This window comes from Cygnus olor, chromosome 16 (genome assembly GCF_009769625.2).
Source record: "Cygnus olor isolate bCygOlo1 chromosome 16, bCygOlo1.pri.v2, whole genome shotgun sequence".
Lineage (NCBI taxonomy): Eukaryota > Metazoa > Chordata > Aves > Anseriformes > Anatidae > Cygnus > Cygnus olor.
In genome coordinates, this window is record NC_049184.1 from 14,519,635 (window position 1) to 14,540,140 (window position 20,506).

Genomic DNA, 20,506 nt, shown 5'->3' on the forward strand with positions numbered 1-20,506 from the left:
CAGCACCCCCCCTTGCCCACAGCACCCACCAGAGCCTCACAGCACCCCCCACCCCCGAGCCCCTCAGCACCCACTGGATCCCCACAGCACCCACAGGAGCCCCCTCAGCACCCCCACATGCTCCCCTCAGCACCCCCACGGAGCCCACCTGGGAGCTCCCGGGCCCCACAGCAAGCACCCACCCGTGCCCTCAGCACCCCCCGGAGCCCCTCAGCACCCCCCGGAGCCCCTCAGCACCCCCCAGCCCCTCAGCACCCCCCTCCGAAGCCCCTCGGCACCCACTGGATCCCCACAGCACCCACAGGAGCCCCCTCAGAACCCCCGCGGAGCCCACCCGGGAGCTCCCGGGCCCCACAGCAAGCACCCACCCGTGCCCTCAGCACCCATCGGGACCCCTCAGCACCCCAAGGCCCCTCACCCCCCCGCTCCCCCCGCACTACAAGTCCCGGGGAGCCCCGCGGCAGCTCCGCCCCGCCCGGCCCCGGCCGCGGCCCCGCTCCCGGCCCTGCCTCTCCCCGGTAGCGCCATGGCCGCGGCCCCGGCGGCCGAGGGGGCCCCGGCGGCACCGGACGGCAGGTACCGGGGGGGCGGCCGGCACCGGGGGGGGGTTACCGGGGGCCTGGGGAGGGGAGGAACAGCCCGGGGGCTGGGGGCGGCGGGGAGCGGAGCCGAGGCAGCCCCAGCCCCGCCGGGGCCTCCCGGGGCAGAGCAGCGCCGGGGAACGGGGCACGGGGCGGGGGGGGGGGGGAGCGGGAGGGTCCGGCCCTAAACCGGGCTCCGGGGGGCTCCGTTCCCGTCCCGGGGGTGTCGAGGGGCTGCGGGGGGGGGCCGCGGCCTCGGCAGCGTGCGGGAGGTGCCCGCGGCATGCGGTGCCCCCGGCCCGGGGCGTGGGTGCGGAGCCGTCCGTCCTGCGGCGGTCCCGAATTTTTTTTTTTTGGGGGGGGGGGAGGGGGTCCAAAGTTTTTGGGGGGCTTCTCCCGGCATCGCTACGGCTGGCCCCGGCCCCATGGCTGGGGAAGAGCGAGGGGTCGGCGTGTGTTGGGGTACGAGTGGTTGCCTGGGTGTGGGGCCGAATGTGGGGGTGGTGGCGGTGCCCTTCTGGGGGACGGGATGGATGGGATGGGACGGGACGGGATGGGATGGATGGGATGGGGATGGGGACTGGGATGGGATGGATGGAACAGGACGGGACGGGATGGGATGGGATGGATGGGACGGGACGAGACGGGATGGACGAGATGGGATGGGATGGAACAGGACAGGACGGGATGGGATGGGATGGGATGGGATGGGATGGGTTGGGACAAGATGTCCACAGGGCACCGTGGGGTTGTGTAAGCCACCGGTACGGACCGCCGGGCTGCGGTGGAGCTGCCTGCACCGGGTATAAATAGCGGCGAGCTAATGGGATTGGAAGAGGAAGGTGTTCCCCCTGCCCCGCTGGGTAAATGAGGTCCTTCGTGAAGCGCGGGGGGCTGCGTCCATCCCTGTGCGAGACGTGGGGTGAGGTGGGGGCACCAACTTCGGTGCTGCTCGGGTTTGCAGGGGCACCCCGTGCCCCTGGGGCTGCCTCCGTTCCTCAGCTGCCTCCATCTCCACGCTGCCGCCTCTGTCCCGGCACTTTGGGCTTCCCAACGCCTTTCTTTGCGTGCTCCCTCCAAGAGGTTTGCTCCCCAGCCTGGCAGGCAGGTGGGATCCAGCCCCGCTCAGCGCTCAGACAAGGGGGGTCCTGGGGCAGCGCAGCCCCGCGGGGTGCAGGCGAGCGTCCTTGCCGTGCGCCAGGCTGTAGCGGTGCCCTGAGGCCGGCACAGCTCCCTGTGGGAAAGATTGGACCCGTCTCAGTCGTCATGCTTTGCCATGGCCCGTCCCCAAATCCCAAGGAGCCTCAGAGCCATCCCGTGCCGGCAGGCAGAGCCCAGCAAACTGCACCCAGGGGTGGCACCGGAGCCGATCCATCCTCCTGCGAGCACCGCTCGTCTTCGGCTTGGGCGCCCCCTGAGCTCTCCCAGGGACCCGATGGCGACGTTTGGGTTGCGGTGAGCAGCAGGGGGAGAGCCGCCTGCGGCTCTGCTTCATCCCAGCACCCCGGGAGAGGCGAGGTCCCGAGGTCTGCGCCGCCTCTCGTGGAGAACGTCCTCATCTCTGCCCCCCGCAGCAACCTTTATGCATTTGGACCAGCTTGCGCTTGCTCTTTTATTTAAGGTGTTTGGTTTTTAACTGAACCTTCAGCCTTCTGTTCCTTCAGCCCCTTCCTCGCGGGGCGAAGGGAGCTGAAGCGGCCGCCCCAGCACACCTTCATCCGCCATCGCCACGTCGCTTTTCCTCGCCATTTTAAGTCCAGCTCCCCGAGCCCTGTGATTACAGACTGGACTTGCGCTTAAAAAAAATCTTCTAGAAGGAAGAAAAAAGTCCGAAAACATTCGCCCTGCGTGAGAGCTCAGGAACCAGGAAGCGAAGGAGCACGCCCAGGGCCCAGCCCGCAGCGCCCTCGCCGTGCCGGCAGCCGCGGCAGCGCCCGGTGCCCGCGGTCGGACGCCGAGCCCCGGGGGCTTTTGTTTGCTGCTGGGATTAAAAGTCGGCGCGGGTAATTCCCGTCCTACCTGGGAGCTGGGCCGGGACGTCGAGTGAGGCGCTGGGAGCATCGGTGCCGCCGCTCGGAGGTTTTAAACAAAGGCAGGAAAAAAAAAGGCACCAGGGAGCGTGCGATAAGGGGCAGTGACACATGGGCAAGGGCTCCTTCGGTTCCAATTTCTGGTCCCCCCCTTTTTTTTTTTTTTTTTTTTCTTCTTTTTGAGGAAGAGCAGAAATCGCTGCGGAAGAGGATTTTATTTTTAAACTCCTGAAAGCGCTTTTCCAGAGAAAGAGGAGCTCGCGCTAAAATCGCAGGATGGGAACGGCTCCTTTGATCGTCGCCCGTTTAATTGGCTTCGTTCGGGGCAGCAGCCGGGGCCGCGTCACCTCTCGCTCCCCTGGGTCAAATCCTGCTCTTTGGGGCCAGCTCAGCGTTGTAGGGCGAGGAGGCAGCCGCTGAGACCCGGTTCGGTGTCTGGCTCTCCCGTGGCGGTCCCGTTGCCGGCCGGGGAGCTCGGTTCCACTGCCGAGCACAGGACGAACGGACACCGGCGTCCCCCGCACCTCCGGAGTGTGCCCCCGGTGCTTCGGGGCCAGAGGAAGGTCCTGCCCCAGCTCCGCGCCTTCCCCTGCTTGACGCCGGGCGAGCGTCGTCCCCGCTGCCCCTGGTCCCCCAAAAAACGTGCCCGCTGCGTGCTGGGCACGGAGGTGGCCGTGACTTTGTGGGCGATTTCTCAGGCGCCGCAGGAAAACAAATCCCGAGCGGCGGCGGCGGCGGCGTTATTCTTAGCCACCCCGGGGTGTTGAGTTTCGAGGGCTTGTTTACTCCGGGGCTGCCGAGCTCGCGGGGACGGCAAGGGGCAGCTTTCCGCCCCCCCCCCCAGCAGCCGGGCACCGCAAAGGGGGGGGCTCAGATCCAGCCGGCCCCCACCTTGGGGGGGGGCTACAGGAGGGTGACAAACCCCCACCGACAGCCCCGGTACGGGCAGCACCGAGCCTTGTGCAGCCCCGTCGGTTCCCCCCGGGGTGCCTGCTCCATCCCGGTGCCACCCCCCACCCCCGGGGACCTCCCTCGCTGCCCACCGGGCCCCCCTCCGCCTCCACCCCCGGTGCCCCCCCGCCGCCGCCGGCCGCACGCTCACCGAGCTGCCGCTGCCCCCGGGGCCGCGCGCTGAGTGTCAGAAGCAGCTGAAGGAGCCCCGGACCCAAAGCGAGGTCGTTCGTCCGCCGCCGGGGCGGTTCGAGGAGGTGTCACCTCGCCCCCCTCCCACCCTCCTGTCCGCCCCCCCCGGCTTTTTCTTTAATCAAGCCGGTGCTATTAATATCAGGTAATGAACGTAAGCTCTGGGTTAAGCTATCCTCTTATGCACGCCGGCCGCTCCGCGGCTCCCAGCAAAACACCTCCTCTCCCGCCGCCGGGCTCCGGCCCCGCGGCCCCCCGTCCCCCCCCACACCCCCGGGTCCTGCTGGGGTCGGTGCCCCCCCAGCCACACGGGGACGCTCCCTGCATGGCTCGTCCCGAAGCCTCCGAGCCAAAATTCACCCCACGAGGCTCGCGGCCATGAGCAGCCCCCCGGCTTACGCCAGCGTCCGCATATCGGGCTGCTGGGCCCTCGGGCCCGAAGGCAGGTGAGCTCCTCCTCTGCCCCTTTTTGGGGTGGGTTTGGGGTTTTCTTTCTTTTTTTTTTTTTTTTCCCTTTTTTTTTTTTTTTTTCTCCTGGAGCTGTCCTGGTTGGGGGGGGGGGGGGGGGGGGGGGGGGGGGGCTGCGAAATCACAGGCGGCAGCTGGGGGAAAGATCGGCTTCCCCGGGGCGGGGGGGGGGGGGGGGGGGGGGTCGGGGGGAGGATTTGGAAGGCTGAGGCTGGCGCCGTGTCTGCAGGGCGTGGGACCAAGGGGGAGCTCCCCTGCGCCGTGGCAAGGTCAGGTTTGGGGTTTTTCCTCGCTGGCTGCAGCGGGGGTGCCGGGACCTGGATGTACTGCACTCACCCGGGTGGGGAGCGGGCACGGGGCGGGGGGGGGTCTCCGACCCAGTTGGGATTCTGGCAAAGCAGCGCCGGTGACGCCGGGGAGGATTCACCTGCAGCGAGGAAGGGAAATGTCCCCAAACCTGGGGGAGACGGGGGTGGCTGCCCCCAGAAAGGCGCTGCGGGAGGGGGCTCCCGAGCCCAGGAGAGGTTTCTGTCTGTACCTGCCTTGTTCTAGCACAGGGACGTGCTCTCCTCGCACGGCGGGGCTGCAGAGGACGAGGACGAGGACGAGGGCTGTGCTCCGCTCCAGCCGTCCTGGCGGGGTCTGGCCGTGCTCGCCGCCGGGCGCACGAAGCAGCCCAGGGGCTCTGGCTATAAATAGTCGCCTTTCTCCGGGCACTTCCCTCGTCAGTAGGTGCAGCGAGCGGGCTTTGGCCCTGCTGCGGGGAGCTGTACAAAGCAAAAGAAGAACCAAGGAGTGGAGCGAGGGAACTGAGAGGCGGCCGGGGGCCGCTGGGCCTTCAGAGGGGAGAGCCCCGGCCTGGCAAAGGCAGCCCTGGGGGCCGTGGAGCGAGGACAAAGCCTGAAGTTGGCATTAGGAGAAAAATTGTGACCTTTGCAGGAGTCCAGAGCAGTCACTGCCCCCGGAGCCACGTTTATCTGAGATAAATCGTGGGGGGCGTCGGTTTAAGAGGTGGGGCACAGTTTATGTAAAGGTCCAGAAGCGCTTGGAGGAGAAGAGGCGAAGCGGGCGAGTGCCGGGAACGGGATTAAAGCGCTCCTTGCATCGGGGAGGGCGAGGGGAGGACGGATCTGCTGTTTGTGCCCTCGGTGCCAGCAGCCTGGGTGCGCTGCGGGCACCTCGGGGAGAGGAAAACCTTGACCGCGGCCTGGAATCCTGGGCACGGCCGAAGCCACGGGGGCAGAGCCTCCTTGTCGCCGCCAGGAGCTGAGCTACGTCGATCCGAGCTGGAGGCGTCGGCAGCGCGCCTTGCGGAGCCCAGCCTGCCGCTCCGCTCCGCGCGGGCTCCGAAACCAGGAACCTCTTCGGAGGCTGGGTCGAGTCGGTGGCTGCGCCTGGCTTGGGGATCGTGCTTTCAGCCACAGCATCCTCGGGCTGGGCTCGGTGCTGCGTTACACCGGGGGCAGGAGCCGGCGCCTCGCGTCCCTGAAACGCCTGCAGCCCCGGAGGAAAACGGGAGAGGGAAGCGGCCCCCCCGGCGGCATCGCCGCGGCACGGCCCGCGAGCACCCGCGGTCCCCGGAGCGGGGCAGGGATGCGGATGAAAGGAGCGGTTTTGTTTTCTGGGAAACAACTGTGCCTTTGTCACCTCTGCTTGCAGCGAGCCCAAACGATTTTGTTTCTGCGCCGGCGGCTGATGGCAGCCCCGTGCCGGGAGCAGTGCGCGGCGGCTGGGGGCTGCTGCAGCGGGAGGGGAGAGCGGGGAGAGGAGAGCGAAGTGCCCCAGCTCCGGGGATGGAGCCCTCTCGCCTCGCACAGAGGGTGATTCCCCAGCAGGTCCCACCCCGGGACCTTGCTTTTATAACGTGACCTCTCCGACGTGCGCGGCTTCTGGGCGAGCTGGAGGCCGGGGGCTCGTACGAGCGATGGGGAGACGAGCGAGGCTCCAGAGGTGCTGAGCGAGGCTCCAGGGGTGCTGAGCGAGGTTCAGGAGGCGACGCTCGTGGTGCTGGCACCACTGCAGGAGCTCCCGGTGCTGGGGAAGGCGCTGCACGTTGCTGGGAGGATCACGCAGGGCCACACCACGGCCGTCCCCCCGCGAGGTGCCGGCGGCACGCCGGGCGGCTTTGCGCACAGACGGCCGGTCTCGAATTTTGGTCGTTATCTGGAATTATCCTAAAAAGGGCTGCGGGAGAGGAGGGGACTAATCTTCGTACCAAAACGGCTTAAAACCGAGCAAAAAAAAATCTATAAAGCCCTGCGGTTTAAGCCCTTCTGGCCGTTCGGCGCCGGGGCTCCCTGAGCTGGCAGAGTTTCTATCCCCACCTGGTGATTCCTCGAGGCGCCTCGTGGTCGTGCCGGGGGGGTGGCGTTGGAGGGCAGCCCTCGGCCTCACAGAGCCCCCGGTGTCTGGGGGAAAAAGCCCCGTTTCCCAGCCGGGATCCGTCCTCCTCCAGCGCAGCCTGGCTGTGCAGAACTTGGTGCCCCGGGGGAGCCGCAGCGGGTGGAAATCATCCTCCCGGTGCGGCTGCAGCTTTATCTCCTGGCCGGCCGCCACTTTATCGCCTCGCGGCCGCCGCCTCCCGCTGCCAAGCGCAGAGCCTCCGGGCTCCCCCTGCTCCCGGCCCTCCCCGCCGTGGGAGGACAGATCGGGGAGAGGCTTTTGACCAGCGCCAGGGCTCCAGCCCTGCCCTGCCCACGCTGCACAGCAGGCACAAACAGCTTTGCAGCCCCGGGAAGGGTTTTCGTCCCTGCAGCCCCAATCTGGCTTTGGCGAGCTCGCAGGCTGGTCCCAAGGGGGCTCAGCCCTAAAGGGTGGGAGCTGGGGTGAGGCTGGAGAGCTCCAAGCGGGGAGGAGAGGGTTTGTGCACGGGGTGCGCGGCAGAAGCTGGCTGAGCTCTAGCTCGTGTTTGGCCTCCGTCCCTCAGAAAGGCATCTGGCCCTTCGGGACACCTCGCTGCCCTCTGCAATGGCACTCGGTGCTTAGGAGAGCTCGCGGTGTTTATTTAACCCCCTGTTCCCACCCCCAGCAACAGCAGCGCCGAGTCCTTGGACCGTCTGTACCCGGCGGTGGGGTCCTCCAAGCCGCCCCGAAAGCGGACCACGAGCCAGTGCAAGTCGGAGCCCCCCCTGCTGCGGACCAGCAAGAGGACCATCTACACGGCGGGCCGGCCGCCCTGGTACAACGAGCACGGCACCCAGTCCAAGGAGGCCTTTGTCATAGGTAGGCAGAGGCAGCGCCTGGCCCGGCACCGTCCCACCTCTGTGCCTCAGCGCCCTCGTGTTAGCTTTGGAGCTCAAATTGCTCCGGCAGCGTCGGTGCTGCCCTCCTGGAGGCCTGGGGGGGGGGGGTTTCTGCTTCCCCCACGCTCCCACAACCTGCTCAGAAACTGGAGGCTGGCTCCGTCCTGAGCTGCTCAGCCTCGGGGAGAGTCCTCGCGGTTATTCCCAGAGCTTGCGGGTGGGGGGGATGGATTAGAGCTGGGCAGACCGCAGCCCCTCCTGGCTGTTCTCACAGCTCCCGTACTTGTTGCCTGAGTTGTCACGAGTTCCCAGGGATTTACCCTTGGCTGGGTCTCGTGCCAGCTGTCCCCTTGTTACACAAGCATCACGTGAACGATGCACGTTGCCGGCAGTTACAGCACGTCGGGCGTTTCAAGGATAACCTCTCGTAGCGTCTCCCTCTTGACGTGCCCCCAGCTCGGTGCATCAGAGCAGCCCCTGGGCCCTGCCTGGGGTCGGAAGGGAGGTCGTGGCTTCGTTGGCTTCCTCCCTTTCTCTCTGGCAGGCCTGGGAGGAGGCAGCGCCTCTGGGAAGACCACGGTGGCCACCATGATCATCGAGGCTCTCGACGTCCCCTGGGTGGTGCTGCTCTCCATGGACTCCTTCTACAAGGTGAGGCTGCCGGGTTCCTCGGGTTGACCCCCCGATGGGGAAACGCGGCGTGGGTTCAGCGACAGCCTCCTGCTTCCCCTGGCCCCGGGGTGTTTGGGGCAGGAGGATTAAAGGCTGCCGGGGGGGGACGGCCACGCGCCCTGACCTCGTCTCTGGGGACAGGTTTTGACCAAGCAGCAGCAGGAGCAGGCGGCCAGCAACGACTTCAACTTCGACCACCCTGATGCCTTCGACTTCGACCTCATCATCGCGACCCTGAAGAAGCTGAAGCAAGGCAAGAGCGTGAAGATCCCCATCTACGACTTCACCACCCACAGCCGGAAGAAGGAATGGGTATGGGACACCGAGGGGCGTGGGACGGGGCGGGGGGACTGCCAGGGCGAGAGCAGGGTGCTCTTGGCACCCCTCCACCCCACTGCGTGTCCTCGTGGGTCCCTACAGCCTGCTGGCAGAAGCTGGCACGTTGCAAGGGCAGCGGGCTGTGTGGAGGAGGACAGCTGCAGGGATCCTGCCTGTGTCATGTGCAGTATCCCACCAGCAGCTTTTTGGGTACTCCTAGTCACCCCAAAGCCTTGGAAATAGAGAAGGAGCTGTCGTTCTTCTGGTTTTTTGTTGTTGTTTTTTTTTTTTTTTCTGGAATGGGATATCTCTGAACTCTAACCACGTCAATTCTGCCTCCGCAGAAAACCCTGTACGGCGCCAACGTGATTATTTTTGAAGGCATCATGGCGTTCGCGGACAAGGAGCTCCTGAAGGTGAGTCGTGTATCACAGCACGTGGCAGGCAGTCCCAGCACCCTGTGTGCTGCTGGGGGGCTCCTGTCCTCCCACGGCTCCTGTCCTCCCTAATGCTGAGGCTCAGCGGCAGGGAGGTGGCCTTCTCATCCAGGTGAGCCCAGCTGCCGCATCTTCAGCGTGCAGGAGAAATAGGCCTGGGCTCTGGTAGCAGCAGGGGAAGAGCCCCAGGGTTTAAGCAGAGGCCTTGGTTTCTGCCATTCGTGTCCAGGAACGCGGAGCCAAGTGGTGACCTGGTCCCTGGCAGCGACGGCGCGTAAATACGACCAGAAATAGCACACCTCCGCGCCGCACGTCTCAGCTTGCACAGCCAGAAGCAAAGCTGGCTGAGCTGCTGCTCCGCAAGGGTTTGTGTTCCCAGGGCGGACTCATCCAGCACTTCAGGCATTCCTGGGAAGTGTTTGGATACATGAAAAATGCTATAGGGGGGAGTGAGCCATGCACAAGCTTAGCCAAGCTCAGTCTAGGAAGTTTCCTCCCCTGCCAAGTGAGCGTTTGCGCTGCGCTTTCCTGGAGCAACGATGACCTCCAGTGGACAGCTGGGTAAATCCCCGAGGAGCGTTTCCTCCGAATATCCCTCAGCTCTGTCTCTGGAGGCTCGGGGCAGTGTCACGGATCCCAGCCCCAGAGCTGACCTGCTGTGCCTGGCTCCCTTCCAGCAGCAGCGAGCCGCGGCTCCCGGGTTAACCCGTTGGTCTCTGTCCTTCCATCTCCTCCTCGCTCTTAAATACCATCCCGCCAAAGCGTTGGGGGTGCTTAGAGACATGCTCTGGAGCAGGACAGGTCCTTGGGGGCAAGTGGCAGCGTCTGCACTGGCAGTGCTTGCGGAGGCAAAGCTCGCCGCAGCCCGGAGCCGTGCAGGGCAGAGCCCAGCTCGGTCGGAGCCGTGCTGTGCCTTGGGCTCAGCCTCCTGGCCGTGCCTGCTGGAGGTCAGCTCCTGTTACACGCTCAGCCCGGTGGGATTTCTTCCCTCCCCTCTCGTTCCAGCTCCTGGACCTGAAAATATTCGTCGACACGGACTCGGACATCCGCTTGGTGCGCCGCCTGCGCAGGGACATCAGCGAGCGCGGCCGTGACATCGAGGGCGTCATCAAGCAGTACAACAAGTTCGTCAAGCCCGCCTTCGACCAGTACATCCAGCCCACCATGCGCCTGGCCGACATCGTCGTGCCCCGAGGTACTGCCACGTGCCTGGGTCCTGAGCGGGACCTGGGAGACGCCGTCCCCCTGCCCTCAGCTCTGCCACCAGCGGGCGAGGACAGGAGGGTGGCTGTCCCATGGCAAAGCAAAGGTTTTTGCAGGCGAGTGTCCCCAGACACTGGCCAAAAGCAGGTTCCTGGGGAATTCGTGCTGCTTTTCCCTCAACGAGTCCTGCTCTGCAAGCACCCGTAGCTTAGCAATTTAAAATATAGAGGTGACTTCTAGATATTCACTAATAGATTACCAAACAGCAATGTAGTAACAGCAGGATTGTCTCCTGCTGGATGATGCTCTGCTAGGGAAATGGGTAGGGTTTATCTTTGAACATAACGGGGAACTTGGGGAAGAAGCTTGTTTGAGGCATGGTTAGCACCATGGACCTCACCAGGCCTTCTCTGTTCTGCTTTTGCTTCAGGGAGTGGAAACACGGTGGCCATCGACCTGATCGTTCAGCACGTCCACAGCCAGCTGGAAGAGGTAAGAGCAGCCTGCTGCCCGTGCGGGAGCGCTGGGGGGACCCTCGCTGCGCAGCGGGGCGGTGGGTGCCGAGGTGGGGAACGGGCTGGCTTCCCTCCGTGCTCCTGGGCTGTCCCCATGAACTCCTCTGAGCCCTGCTCCTCCAGGCCGGAGGAGTCTGCCTCGTCCCGGTGCTCTGGTGAGCACAAAGCCACGCTGCACGCTGCGGTCCTGCAGCAGCGTCCATCTCCCCGGGACAGCAAGTCGTCCACGGACAAAGCAGCCACCCTCGAGTGACCCGAGGGATGCGCCCTCCTGCGTCCAGCATCACGCCAAGCCCTGCAGCACTCCTGCTCTCTGGCTCTGGCTTCTCCTCTTCGCCCCTTGCAGCCACTGCTGCACTCTTCCCAATCCAGAGCCCCGTTTCCCACTCGTTGGGTGCATCCCGTGGGTAGCAAAACCCAAAGTCTTGTCCTGTTTCAATCCCAGCCTGAGCCATGCCCTTCCCCATCGCTGGCTTTAGCAAGTCATCTTTTCCATGTCCTGGGCTGGTCCTGACCAGGGGGTTGAGGCTGGGACCCTCCCATCAAAGGACACTGCTGCGTTGCCATTCCCTGGGCAGCGCAGCCCCCTCCTGCCCCACGGTGCCGGGCTGGTTTGCAGCTTTCATGTTCAAGCTGTGAAGATGCTCGGGGCGATGCTCCAGGAGGTGGAAGCAGCGCAGCCTGGGGACGGAGGCACTCGAAAGCCAAGGGCTCGGTTCCTGCAGGAGCTGTGCAGCCTCTGGTGCCTGTGACGGCACCGTGCCTCCTGTGCCTGCCCAGGGGCGGCTGCTCCGGCACAAAACCACGGTGGAAGGTTCCCCTGGGGACACCCCAGCGCTGAACTCTGGCAAGAGCTCGAGAAGCTGCTTTCTTGCTAAACCCTGCTCCTCGGGCACAGGAGCAAAGCCCAGAGCCCTGGCATCATCGCTGGCGGCAGGTTGAGGGGGGTGTCGGGCCAGGCAGGGGGAATGGAAGTTTTCTTCCAGCCCCCGAGACGTGGCAGGGAGAGCTCTGTAGCCAGCAAATACTGTCAGCCAGGTGAGGGGTTGGATGGGGGGCTTACGTTTACCTGGGGAGGGGAAGAAGGGGGAAAAAGCTACATGGGAATGCAGGAAAATATTCCTATTTTTCCTTTTCTTTTGTCTTGAAACGACCGTGTGGTGTTGACAATGCTTAATACCGGTTGCGTTGTGTCTTTGTGTTGCTGCCGCAGCGTGAACTCAGTGTCAGGTAAGAGCCCCTCACTCTGTCCTGTCTGTGCAGCCCGAGGCATTTCCAATGCCAGGCACTGCTTGGCCTAACCCTGACCCGCTGGCGAGACCGACAGCTCACGAAACGCATGGCAAAAGGCCACCGGTCCCTGCCTTTGGGACCAGCAGGGACGGGGCCGGTCCTCGGGGACGTGTCCGTGCTGCGGGGGTGCCGCCAGCCTGAGAAAATGGGGCAGGGCAGGTCTGTAGCCGGGACCCTGCAGGAAGGGGGGGCTCCGCGTCCCGGGTTTTGCTCTCATTTCCCTTCCTCCTCCAAGACGAGCGGTTTTAGAGCCGCTCTCCCTCCCCAGCCCTGGGGACGAAGCCACGGGAGGGAGGTGACAGCCCGGGGTGCCTCACCGGGTGCGGGCTCTGAGCCCACCGCAGCCCTCACCGGGGGACTAGGCGGCCAGTTCAGCCACAATCCAGCAGGATTGCTCATTTCCCAGTATCAGCAGGTGGATGCTGGAGAGTATAAAGCGATTTACTTAGCCTCTTCAGCGTCTGGATCCGGGTGGGACTGAGGCTCTCTTACTTCCATTAGGCAGCCAGCTAAATTTATGGGTATTTCTGTAGGAAGCGGAGGGGATGCGGTTCTGCAGATGGGTTTCCATTTAGATCTCCATCGTTTTATGGAGACACTTAGCACAAGTAACCCCAAGATTTACATGTGGCATACAAAAAGCTTTTAAAATACCTAAGATGAACAGGAAAAGGCTCTCCGCTTTACTTATTTCTGCTTAAGCCATTCATTTCCTGGACTAAGCGACTGGACGTTTTATTTTATCTCTTGTTGTTTGCTTGTTTAACACCACGGGGCCTGACATTTCCATACAAACGCTGCCGTTCCCTACGTAAGCTTCCTCGGGTGTCTGGAAGTTCAGGTGGGAAGTTGCTCTTTAGCACGGAGACAAGTCTGTTACTTAAAAACTTGCAGAGATGACATCAGAGAGCAGGCTAGCGTGTGTGTATATATGCCCATATGTGTGTGTGTATATATATATATATATATATGATTTCCTTTCTCCATTGATTTTCCTTTTTATCAAATTGGCACTCAGCAGAGGTGATCTTTGAACTTTTTGTGCACCCTATAAACCAAGTATTCAGCGATAGCTGAGACGATGTGAGTAGTGTAACGATAGCAAATTTGGAAGGATAACGCTGACCTCTGTGGTAATCAAGGCCGCAGAAATGTGTATGCTCCGTTTCAGGCTCCTGGTTTCCATTTATGCCTTTGCCAGAGGGTCTGGAAAAAAATTCCTGCAAAATTCAGTTTCTGCTCCCGGCATCCCGGTGCTTTCGAAGCCGGTGCAGCTCCCGGCGGCCCCACACAGCCCTGCGCTGGCGAGGGGAGCGAGGTGGATTTAGGGGTGGGCACCGGGCTCCATGCTCTTGGGGTGCCATCGAAAACAATTCCCCGTCCTGAATGGCTTCATCCAAATGTCACGCTCGTCGTTCCGATGCCACCGCCCTTTGGTGGCCGTGGGGACGCAGCCGGGCCTTTGTGGCTGGTAGGATAAATGCTGTCCTGGTCCTGAGGGTGGCTGGGCGGGCAGGGGGTGCCTCTCCCTGACCCCAGCAGGTCGAATCCTTCCCTCTGAGGACGGCGAGGCCCCGGCCCAGGCTGCCCGGAGGAGCTGCGGGTGCCGGGAGGGGTCGTGCCCATGGCAGGGGCAGGAGCTGGGTGGGCTCTAAGGGCCCTGCCAGCCCAAACCGATCTGTGGCTCTGTGAAATGAGTGAATTCTGAGGAGATGAAGAGGATGGTGCAGCCTGCAGGCCTTCCTCGGCCACTGCTGGCTGCCAGGAGCACCTCCACCTCCCCGTGCGTCCCCTCAGGGAGCAGGCCGGGTCTCGGTGGCTCTGCAGTTGGGATGCCTCCCATCTAGCTTCCCTCACGTTTAACCACGGCGGTGCAGGAGGCGTGATTACCTTCACATGCCCACTTTCCACCCATGCCCGGGTGTTTCTCCTCGTGCCCAGCAGCAGCAGCGGGACCCGTGGGTCCCTCAGCCTGTTTTCTGTCCCTCCTGCCCTACCATTTTAGCAACAAACCCGGCTCTCGGAGCCGCTGCTCTTTTCAGCTGCCTTTCCCTCGCCGATCGATCCTTCTTCCGCTCCAGGTCTCGATCAGCTTGGCATGCCCTTTGCCAATTGTGTCTTTAAATATCAGCCCGTGGTGCAGTTTTAATAGCCCTTGTTTGAAATGTCAGCCGTGAAAGCCAGCTGCTGTACGTGTTTGAAATGCCTTGACTGCATCAGCTCCTTTGTAGCTGGATGTCTCTTGTCTGCTTCCTGTTTGATAGCGTGCTCGACAAAGAGCTGATGTTCCCTGAAGCCTTCCTGAGCGATGGTCACCCCCTTTCTCTCTTTCTCTTCGTCTTCTTTTCTTTTTTTCTTTTTTTTTCTTTTTTTTTTTTTTTTTTACCTTCAAACCTTTTGTTCTGGGGGGGAAAAAAAAATTAAGTTTCCAAACTGAGACGTTTTCTTGACGTGCTCATGGGCTGCCTGTCTGAATTTTCCGTCGCCGTCCTGCCCTGACGGGGGGTGGGGGCAGGAAGCTCGCAGGCAGGCTGCGGGCGCTGGCTGCGGGGACCGGCCGCCTCCAGCCCCCCCGGCAGGGCTGAGACCCCCCCAGCCCCCTGCCCGCGAGCCCCTCTGCAAGGATGGCAGGTCCGGGTGAAGGTCCCGAAGGTCTTCCAGCTGCTGGTGGTGGGTTCAGGGCTGCCTTTCTCCAGTGCTCCCAGTGCTCTCGGCTCTCCGGGGCTGGGGCAGAGCCCCCCGCCGCGTGCCAGGAGCGGGGCAGCCCCGCTGGCGTGCGGGGCGGGTGGGACAAGGCTTGGTTTTAAGCTCCTGCACTTGCTTTGGGATTGCGGCGGTTCGAGGAGCCCTGGAGGCATCGCCCTGCAGCTCCAGGAGCTGCGGTACCGGCTGGGATAGGGATGTGGCAGTCCCTGCGGTGGCACCAGGGTGGTGACATGGGACAGGGCCGTATCACTTGGAGCCGGGGCATGGAGAGCGGCGATGACGTGACTTGGCCACCGAGGAAGGGGCGTTGGAGGCTGTATGGTGCCGGCCCGGGCACTGGGCAGCTCCGAGAGATCACTTAGGGCTTTTTTTTTTTTTCCCCCCTTTGACTAATGCCGGTGCTTTCTCCTTTGTTCCATGTTGTGCCTGTCCCTCTCCCCTTAAAACTCTGGTGTTTCCCGTCTTGTCTCCCCGAACGTCCCTCCCACCCGGTGACCAGAGGAAGCTGCGCTGGGATATGTGAGGAGACAAAACGCTCACGGCAGTGTTCTGGGTGTGCCACTAACCGCGGGGAGCGGGGCGAGGGCTGCGCAGTGGGAGCCGTGTCACTAACCCGGGCGGGGGTCTCCGGCCGGGCTGCACACAGGGTCCCGCTTTGCTGGGGGGCTTCGCGGGCCAAACCGGGGCTTGGGGGGTGGTGGGGGGGGTGGAGGTCCCAAGAGTTTTTTTTTTTTTTCTAACCCCATAAATGAGCCCTGCCGCTAAGCAGCACCGCAGGGAACGGGGTTGCGCGCAGACCTCGCGGTGCCCGCACCGAGCACCAGCACCGCGCGGGTGTCGCAGGATGGTGCGGGAGGCTCGGCGAGACACCGCTGACGGCGCTTCCTCGGGCACAAGCCCCAGCACGGGCTGCGGTGGGTGGCTGCGCCCCCAGTACCGGGGCTGCTCTGGTTTTGGGGACAGCGGTTTCCAGCCCAGCAAACCCCGCTGGGGCTGAGAGAGGAGGGTGCGGGTGCTGTGCCGGGGGCTGAACTCTGCCCCCCGCCCCGGGAGCAGGCAGCAGCGCTCACCCCTTGCATCGGCGGCTCACGCCGCGTGGGTCAGTGTTTTTGGGGCCAGGAAGGGGTCCGGCAGGGCTGGGTGGTGGCCGTGTCCCCAGGACCTGTCCCTGGGCCGGGTCCTGCAGGAGGAAGGAGGGGGCAGAGCTGCACGGTGCTGCTGGCAGCGCGGTCCCGGCGTGGGGCGTATCCCCGAGAGCGGCTAACCTGAATTTTGGGGACTAACGGAGTGAGCTCGCTTCGCTGACGGCTGGTGTGGGGCCTTGAGGGCTGCTGGTCCCAGAGGGGCAGGGGGGGCTCGAGGCAGCATGCTGGGCTGGGAGCCCCCCGAGCCGGGCTCTCCAGACCCGCAGTGGGGGCACAGCCTGCCCCGTGTGCTCCGCGGTGGCCGCGAGCTGCCTCAGCTCTCAGGAGCGTTCCCCGCGTGGGGGCTCTTGGCTGGCAAAAGCAAGAAGGAGCCCTTAAGTTCCCCCAGGCCTTGGGAATGTCTCGTTTGGCACCGACCGGGAGATGGCTCTGTGGATGGAGGCCTCAAGCCATCGAGCCCTGCCCTCCTCCATTCCTACCCAGTCATCTTCTCTGCCTCCTTCTCCGCTTGTGTGCCTCTGTGTGCGTGTGTGGGCAATTAATCCAGGTTTCTGCTTGATTGGAGATCTTAATCACCCGGTGCTTTTGTCTGTTTGCTCTCTTCTCCTCCTCCCCGACATCTCTCTGACCGGACGCGGCCGCTGGCACGTTTGTGGTGTGACGTGTGGCTTTGTGACCCCAGCCCTCCTCCCAGACAAAGTCGCTTGCCCATCCTGCCCAGCCTCCTGGAAGCCAAATGGCTGTGACCTTCAGCTCATTACTGCCGCTCTCAAACCGAGAGGTGACTAATGGGGCTCCATTGTGCGCTTCCCCGTGAATGGTGTTCCCTTGATCCCAGAATAGCTCCCGGCCCTATTAGTTATGTGGAGATGAGTCACACGCAGCCAGCCCTGGCCGGCGGCAGAGCCTTGAAGCTGTTCCCAATTCGGTATCAGCCCGAGCAGCCCTTAGCAGGCCGGATGCGCTCGGAAGCTCCCGGTGCAGCCGGCGCTGCGGCACGGCCCCGAGCGAGCCGGGGCACGGCCCCCCGGGGCTCACCTGGCCCGCATCCGATGCTTGGCGCTTGTTTTGGTGGGACAGGGACCGCTGCGATGGCTCCTCCTCACCCCGTGGGTCGAGGATCCACCGCCGGGTCCGGCTCCCGAGCAGGAGGACGTCCGGATTTTGTTTTCTTGGTGAACTCTGAGCACCCGCCCCCTGCCCCTTCAGCGGGAGCGGGTCCCTCCGCCACCGCGGGGTCCCGGGCAGGGCTGGCCGCTGGTTCGGCTCGGCCAGATGGCCTCGGTGTGCGTTTGCAGGAGACTTGACATCTGGGAGGATGGCTCCGGCCGTGTGCTGTGCACCAGCCCTCGGGCAGCCTCGCCCAGAGCCCTTCTGACCGGGTGTTTGGTTTTCAGGGCCGCCCTGGCCTCTGCCCACCAGTGCCACCCTCTTCCGCAGACCCTCAGCGTGCTGAAGAGCACCCCTCAGGTGAGGGGCATGCACACCATCATCAGGTAAAGCCCTCCCCCGGGGCAGGATGGGGCTCGGCTGGGGTGGGCTTGGCTCGGTTTGGGCTCCCGAACCCCCAGAGCTCAACCTGTGCCCTGCCCCGGGGCTTGGGGACATGGGACAGGGGAGCTGGGAGTGGGGCCTGGGTGCAGGAGCATTGCTGGGGGTGCTCTCAGAAGCACTCGCTGGCTGGAAAGCGCTCTCTCATCTTGCCAGCGATTTTTCTGCTTTTCACCTTAGAACTTTTTAACTTAAAACACCTTAAACCTCAGCCTGTGGGCCCCGTGCAAACAAGAAGCCGACAGCCAGCTGTGGCAGGGGCTGCCCTCCTGCACACAGCCCCTGCCATGTGCTGGGGGGAACACGTTTTGGTCCCCAGCTTACGTTTCTTTTCCTTCCCCTCCAGAAACAAGGAGACCAGCAGGGACGAGTTCATTTTCTACTCCAAGAGGCTGATGCGGTTGCTGATTGAGCACGCGCTCTCGTTTCTCCCTTTCCAGGTGGGTTCAGGGCTGTACCTGGGTGACGACGTCTTGTCCAGCCTTGCTTTCCGAGGGGCCAGACCAGCCCCTGGCTGTCCCCCTGGCACCAGAGCTCGTCTGAGAGCCGTGTCAGTGCCTCTGGTAACACTTTTTGTGTGTTTTTTGTAGAGTTGCACAGTCCAGACCCCTCAGGGACAGGACTACGAAGGGAGGACATACAGTGGGAAGCAAGTAAGTGGAAGCAAAAGGTACTGTGTACTCAAAGTGCCAGGTGGGGCTACGCTTAAAGCCCTCTGCCTGCAGGGGAAGGACAGCCCCGGCCTCTCAGGGCTTCCACAGGGTCTGGGGTTGGTGCCTGCTGCCACGAGTACGGTACCGTGTATCAGCAGTGTCACCGTGCCACCGCTGCCATCGCGTTTTGGGAGGCAGCCCGAGCCAGGAGCAGCACAGCCCTCTCCGGGAGTGCTTTGGGGTTGCCCGTGAGAGGTCCCCAGTGTCGAGGCCCAGTGGCACGCCGCGTGTACCTACAGCATCGTGCCTTCCTGTTCGTCTTTCCCGTGCTGCAGATCACCGGGGTGTCCATCCTGCGGGCGGGCGAGACGATGGAGCCAGCGCTGCGAGCTGTCTGCAAGGACGTGCGCATCGGGACCATTCTCATCCAGACCAACTGCAACACGGGCGAGCCGGAGGTAAGCCCCGGGGGCCTGGGCTGCCGAGACGTCTCCTGCCCTTTGGGGTGCACGCAGGGGCTGGCTCGGGTATTTTCTGAGAGCTCTTCGGGGATCTGAGAGTTGGTCTGGATTGGGGGTGAGTGCTTAGGGAGCGAGTGCTTTGAATGCTGCCCAAGTGGGCTTTGCCAGCACGTTTGTGCGCCAGGGGGCTGGTTTGCTGCCCACGTGTCTGCACCAGCACCCGGCCCAAAGCTGGCAGCTTGGGTCCCAGGGACGGAGGGGCACGAAAGATCCTCCCCTCCTCTAAAAGAAGGGCTGGGGTTGCTGCGTTTGCTCCACTCTGCGCATCAGGAGAGATCCCTGCGTGAAGCCTGCAGCCTGCAGCCCCGGAGCTGATCTCGTCTCTCTCTCCCCCCTGCCCAGCTCCACTACCTGCGGCTGCCGAAGGACATCAGCGAAGACCACGTCATCCTGATGGACTGCACGGTCTCCACAGGCGCAGCGGCCATGATGGCAGTGCGGGTGCTGCTGGTACGGGGGATATCAGGCGGGTGCGGGGCCGGAGGTGGGCTTTGCCCCCAGACAAAGTTCGAAGGGCCAGCTGCAGCCCCTCTGAGGGGTCTTTCACTGAAGCTGTTCCATCCTTGCAAAGGAGGGTGTTGTGGGTTACAGCAAGAGCTGGAGTGACTCTGAAAGCACCCTGACCCTGGCTCCTCGTCCCACACACCTCTGTGCTCTCTCTGCGCCTCTCCTGTAGGATCACGATGTCCCAGAAGACAAGATCTTCCTCCTCTCCCTGCTTATGGCAGAGATGGGTGTCCACTCAGTCGCCTACGCTTTCCCCCGGGTGAAGATCATCACCACAGCTGTGGACAAGAAGGTGAATGACCTTTTCCGGATAATCCCTGGCATTGGTGAGTACCTGGGGGTAGAAATGAGCAGTTTCAGAGGAATTTTCGGTGTTTCTGGCCCACTCCCCAAAGAGGTGAAGCCCTGGTTGCCAGCAGCAGCTTAGCCTTGCTTTAGTCTGGCCTTGTTTTATTGAGGGCTTCTCCCAGGTCCTGCTGCCGTGAGGGTGGTGGGATCAACGTGCACGCTGAGCACTGTCAGGCAGCCGTAGCCTCGTGAGCAGAGGGAGCTGTTCCACGTGCCACGAGCCTCATCCAGCCCGAGATGGAGAAGCGAGGCTGGGGCAGCTGGGGCAGACCTGTGCCCACCTCATTTCCTAAGCTGCCACCTGAAACGAGCTTGTCCTGAACAAGCTCACCGTGTTCTTCTGTCCTCACCTCTGCTGTGCCAGGAAGCAACCCTGCTAAAACAGCCTCTGGGGTGCTAAAACAGCCTCCAGGCTGCTCCAGTTTTGCTGCTACACAAATTTTAGTGCCGTTCAAGCTGTCAGATAAACCTGCTTTTGTTTCCTCGCCTGCTGGGCGGCCAGCAGCTTGGAGGGGGTTGGTCCAAGGCTCCCTGCAGAGCTGCACCGCGGTTGCAATCTTTCCTCTTCTCCCCACAGGGAATTTTGGTGATCGGTACTTCGGAACGGACGCTCCTCCTGACTGGAGTGATGATGAAGACGCTCTTAGCACTTAGCTGGATGTGGAGGTGCCTCTGGTGACAGGCAGCTTCAGCACCGCACCTTAACCCCTTCTGTCCATTGCAAAGATTTCTCCTTTCTCCTCACCAAGCATAGATATTTTTTTCAAATCTTACATTGGAGATCTAGGGCATATTTTTTCAAAGATACACAAATCCTAGTTTGACTTTGTGGACAGTTGCGTGTCCCAGCATAGAGTGGAGTTAATTTATTTTAATTTAAATATTTGCCTATATAACTTATTGGAGATATTTTATAAAGAAAAATAATAAATTTTTTCTCTGGTTTTCTTGAATGGAGCCATTGCTTGTCACAGCCCCGGGGTTGACAAGAAGTCGTAACCCTTCAGGACTGCCACCCTGGGAGGGGAGATGCTGCAAGTAGCGGTGGAGGCTGCTGAGGGAGGCTGACCCTGCAGCCATAGAGAGGTTCTTGCAGCTGTGTCTTTTGGCTGTGCTATTTACAGCAGGCTGCTCATTGCATCCCTTCAGTAAGCACGGAAGTCCTTACACCCC

The 20,506-nt window shown here is 62.7% G+C and overlaps 1 protein-coding gene across 3 annotated transcripts; it reads left to right on the plus strand.

Moving 5' to 3' along the window:
• Window positions 1–459: 459 nt before the first annotated feature.
• Window positions 460–20,281, plus strand: UCKL1 (uridine-cytidine kinase 1 like 1). Of its 3 annotated transcripts, none has more exons than XM_040575395.1 (15): window positions 490–576; window positions 7,251–7,444; window positions 8,009–8,115; window positions 8,278–8,448; window positions 8,799–8,870; window positions 9,897–10,086; window positions 10,525–10,586; window positions 11,823–11,839; window positions 17,151–17,249; window positions 17,651–17,744; window positions 17,895–17,957; window positions 18,293–18,415; window positions 18,821–18,928; window positions 19,155–19,311; window positions 19,911–20,281. In XM_040575395.1, the coding sequence occupies exons 1-15, from the start codon at window positions 527–529 to the stop codon at window positions 19,985–19,987; spliced, it is 1,584 nt and encodes a 527-aa protein (XP_040431329.1). In that variant the 5' UTR covers window positions 490–526; the 3' UTR covers window positions 19,988–20,281. The 3 variants fall into 3 exon arrangements, with proteins under 3 accessions (XP_040431330.1, XP_040431329.1, XP_040431328.1); XM_040575394.1 differs by lacking the exon at window positions 11,823–11,839 and adding an exon at window positions 15,108–15,127; XM_040575396.1 differs by lacking the exon at window positions 11,823–11,839 and having other exon boundaries at window positions 460–576; window positions 17,151–17,744.
• The last annotated feature ends 225 nt before the right edge of the window (window positions 20,282–20,506 follow it).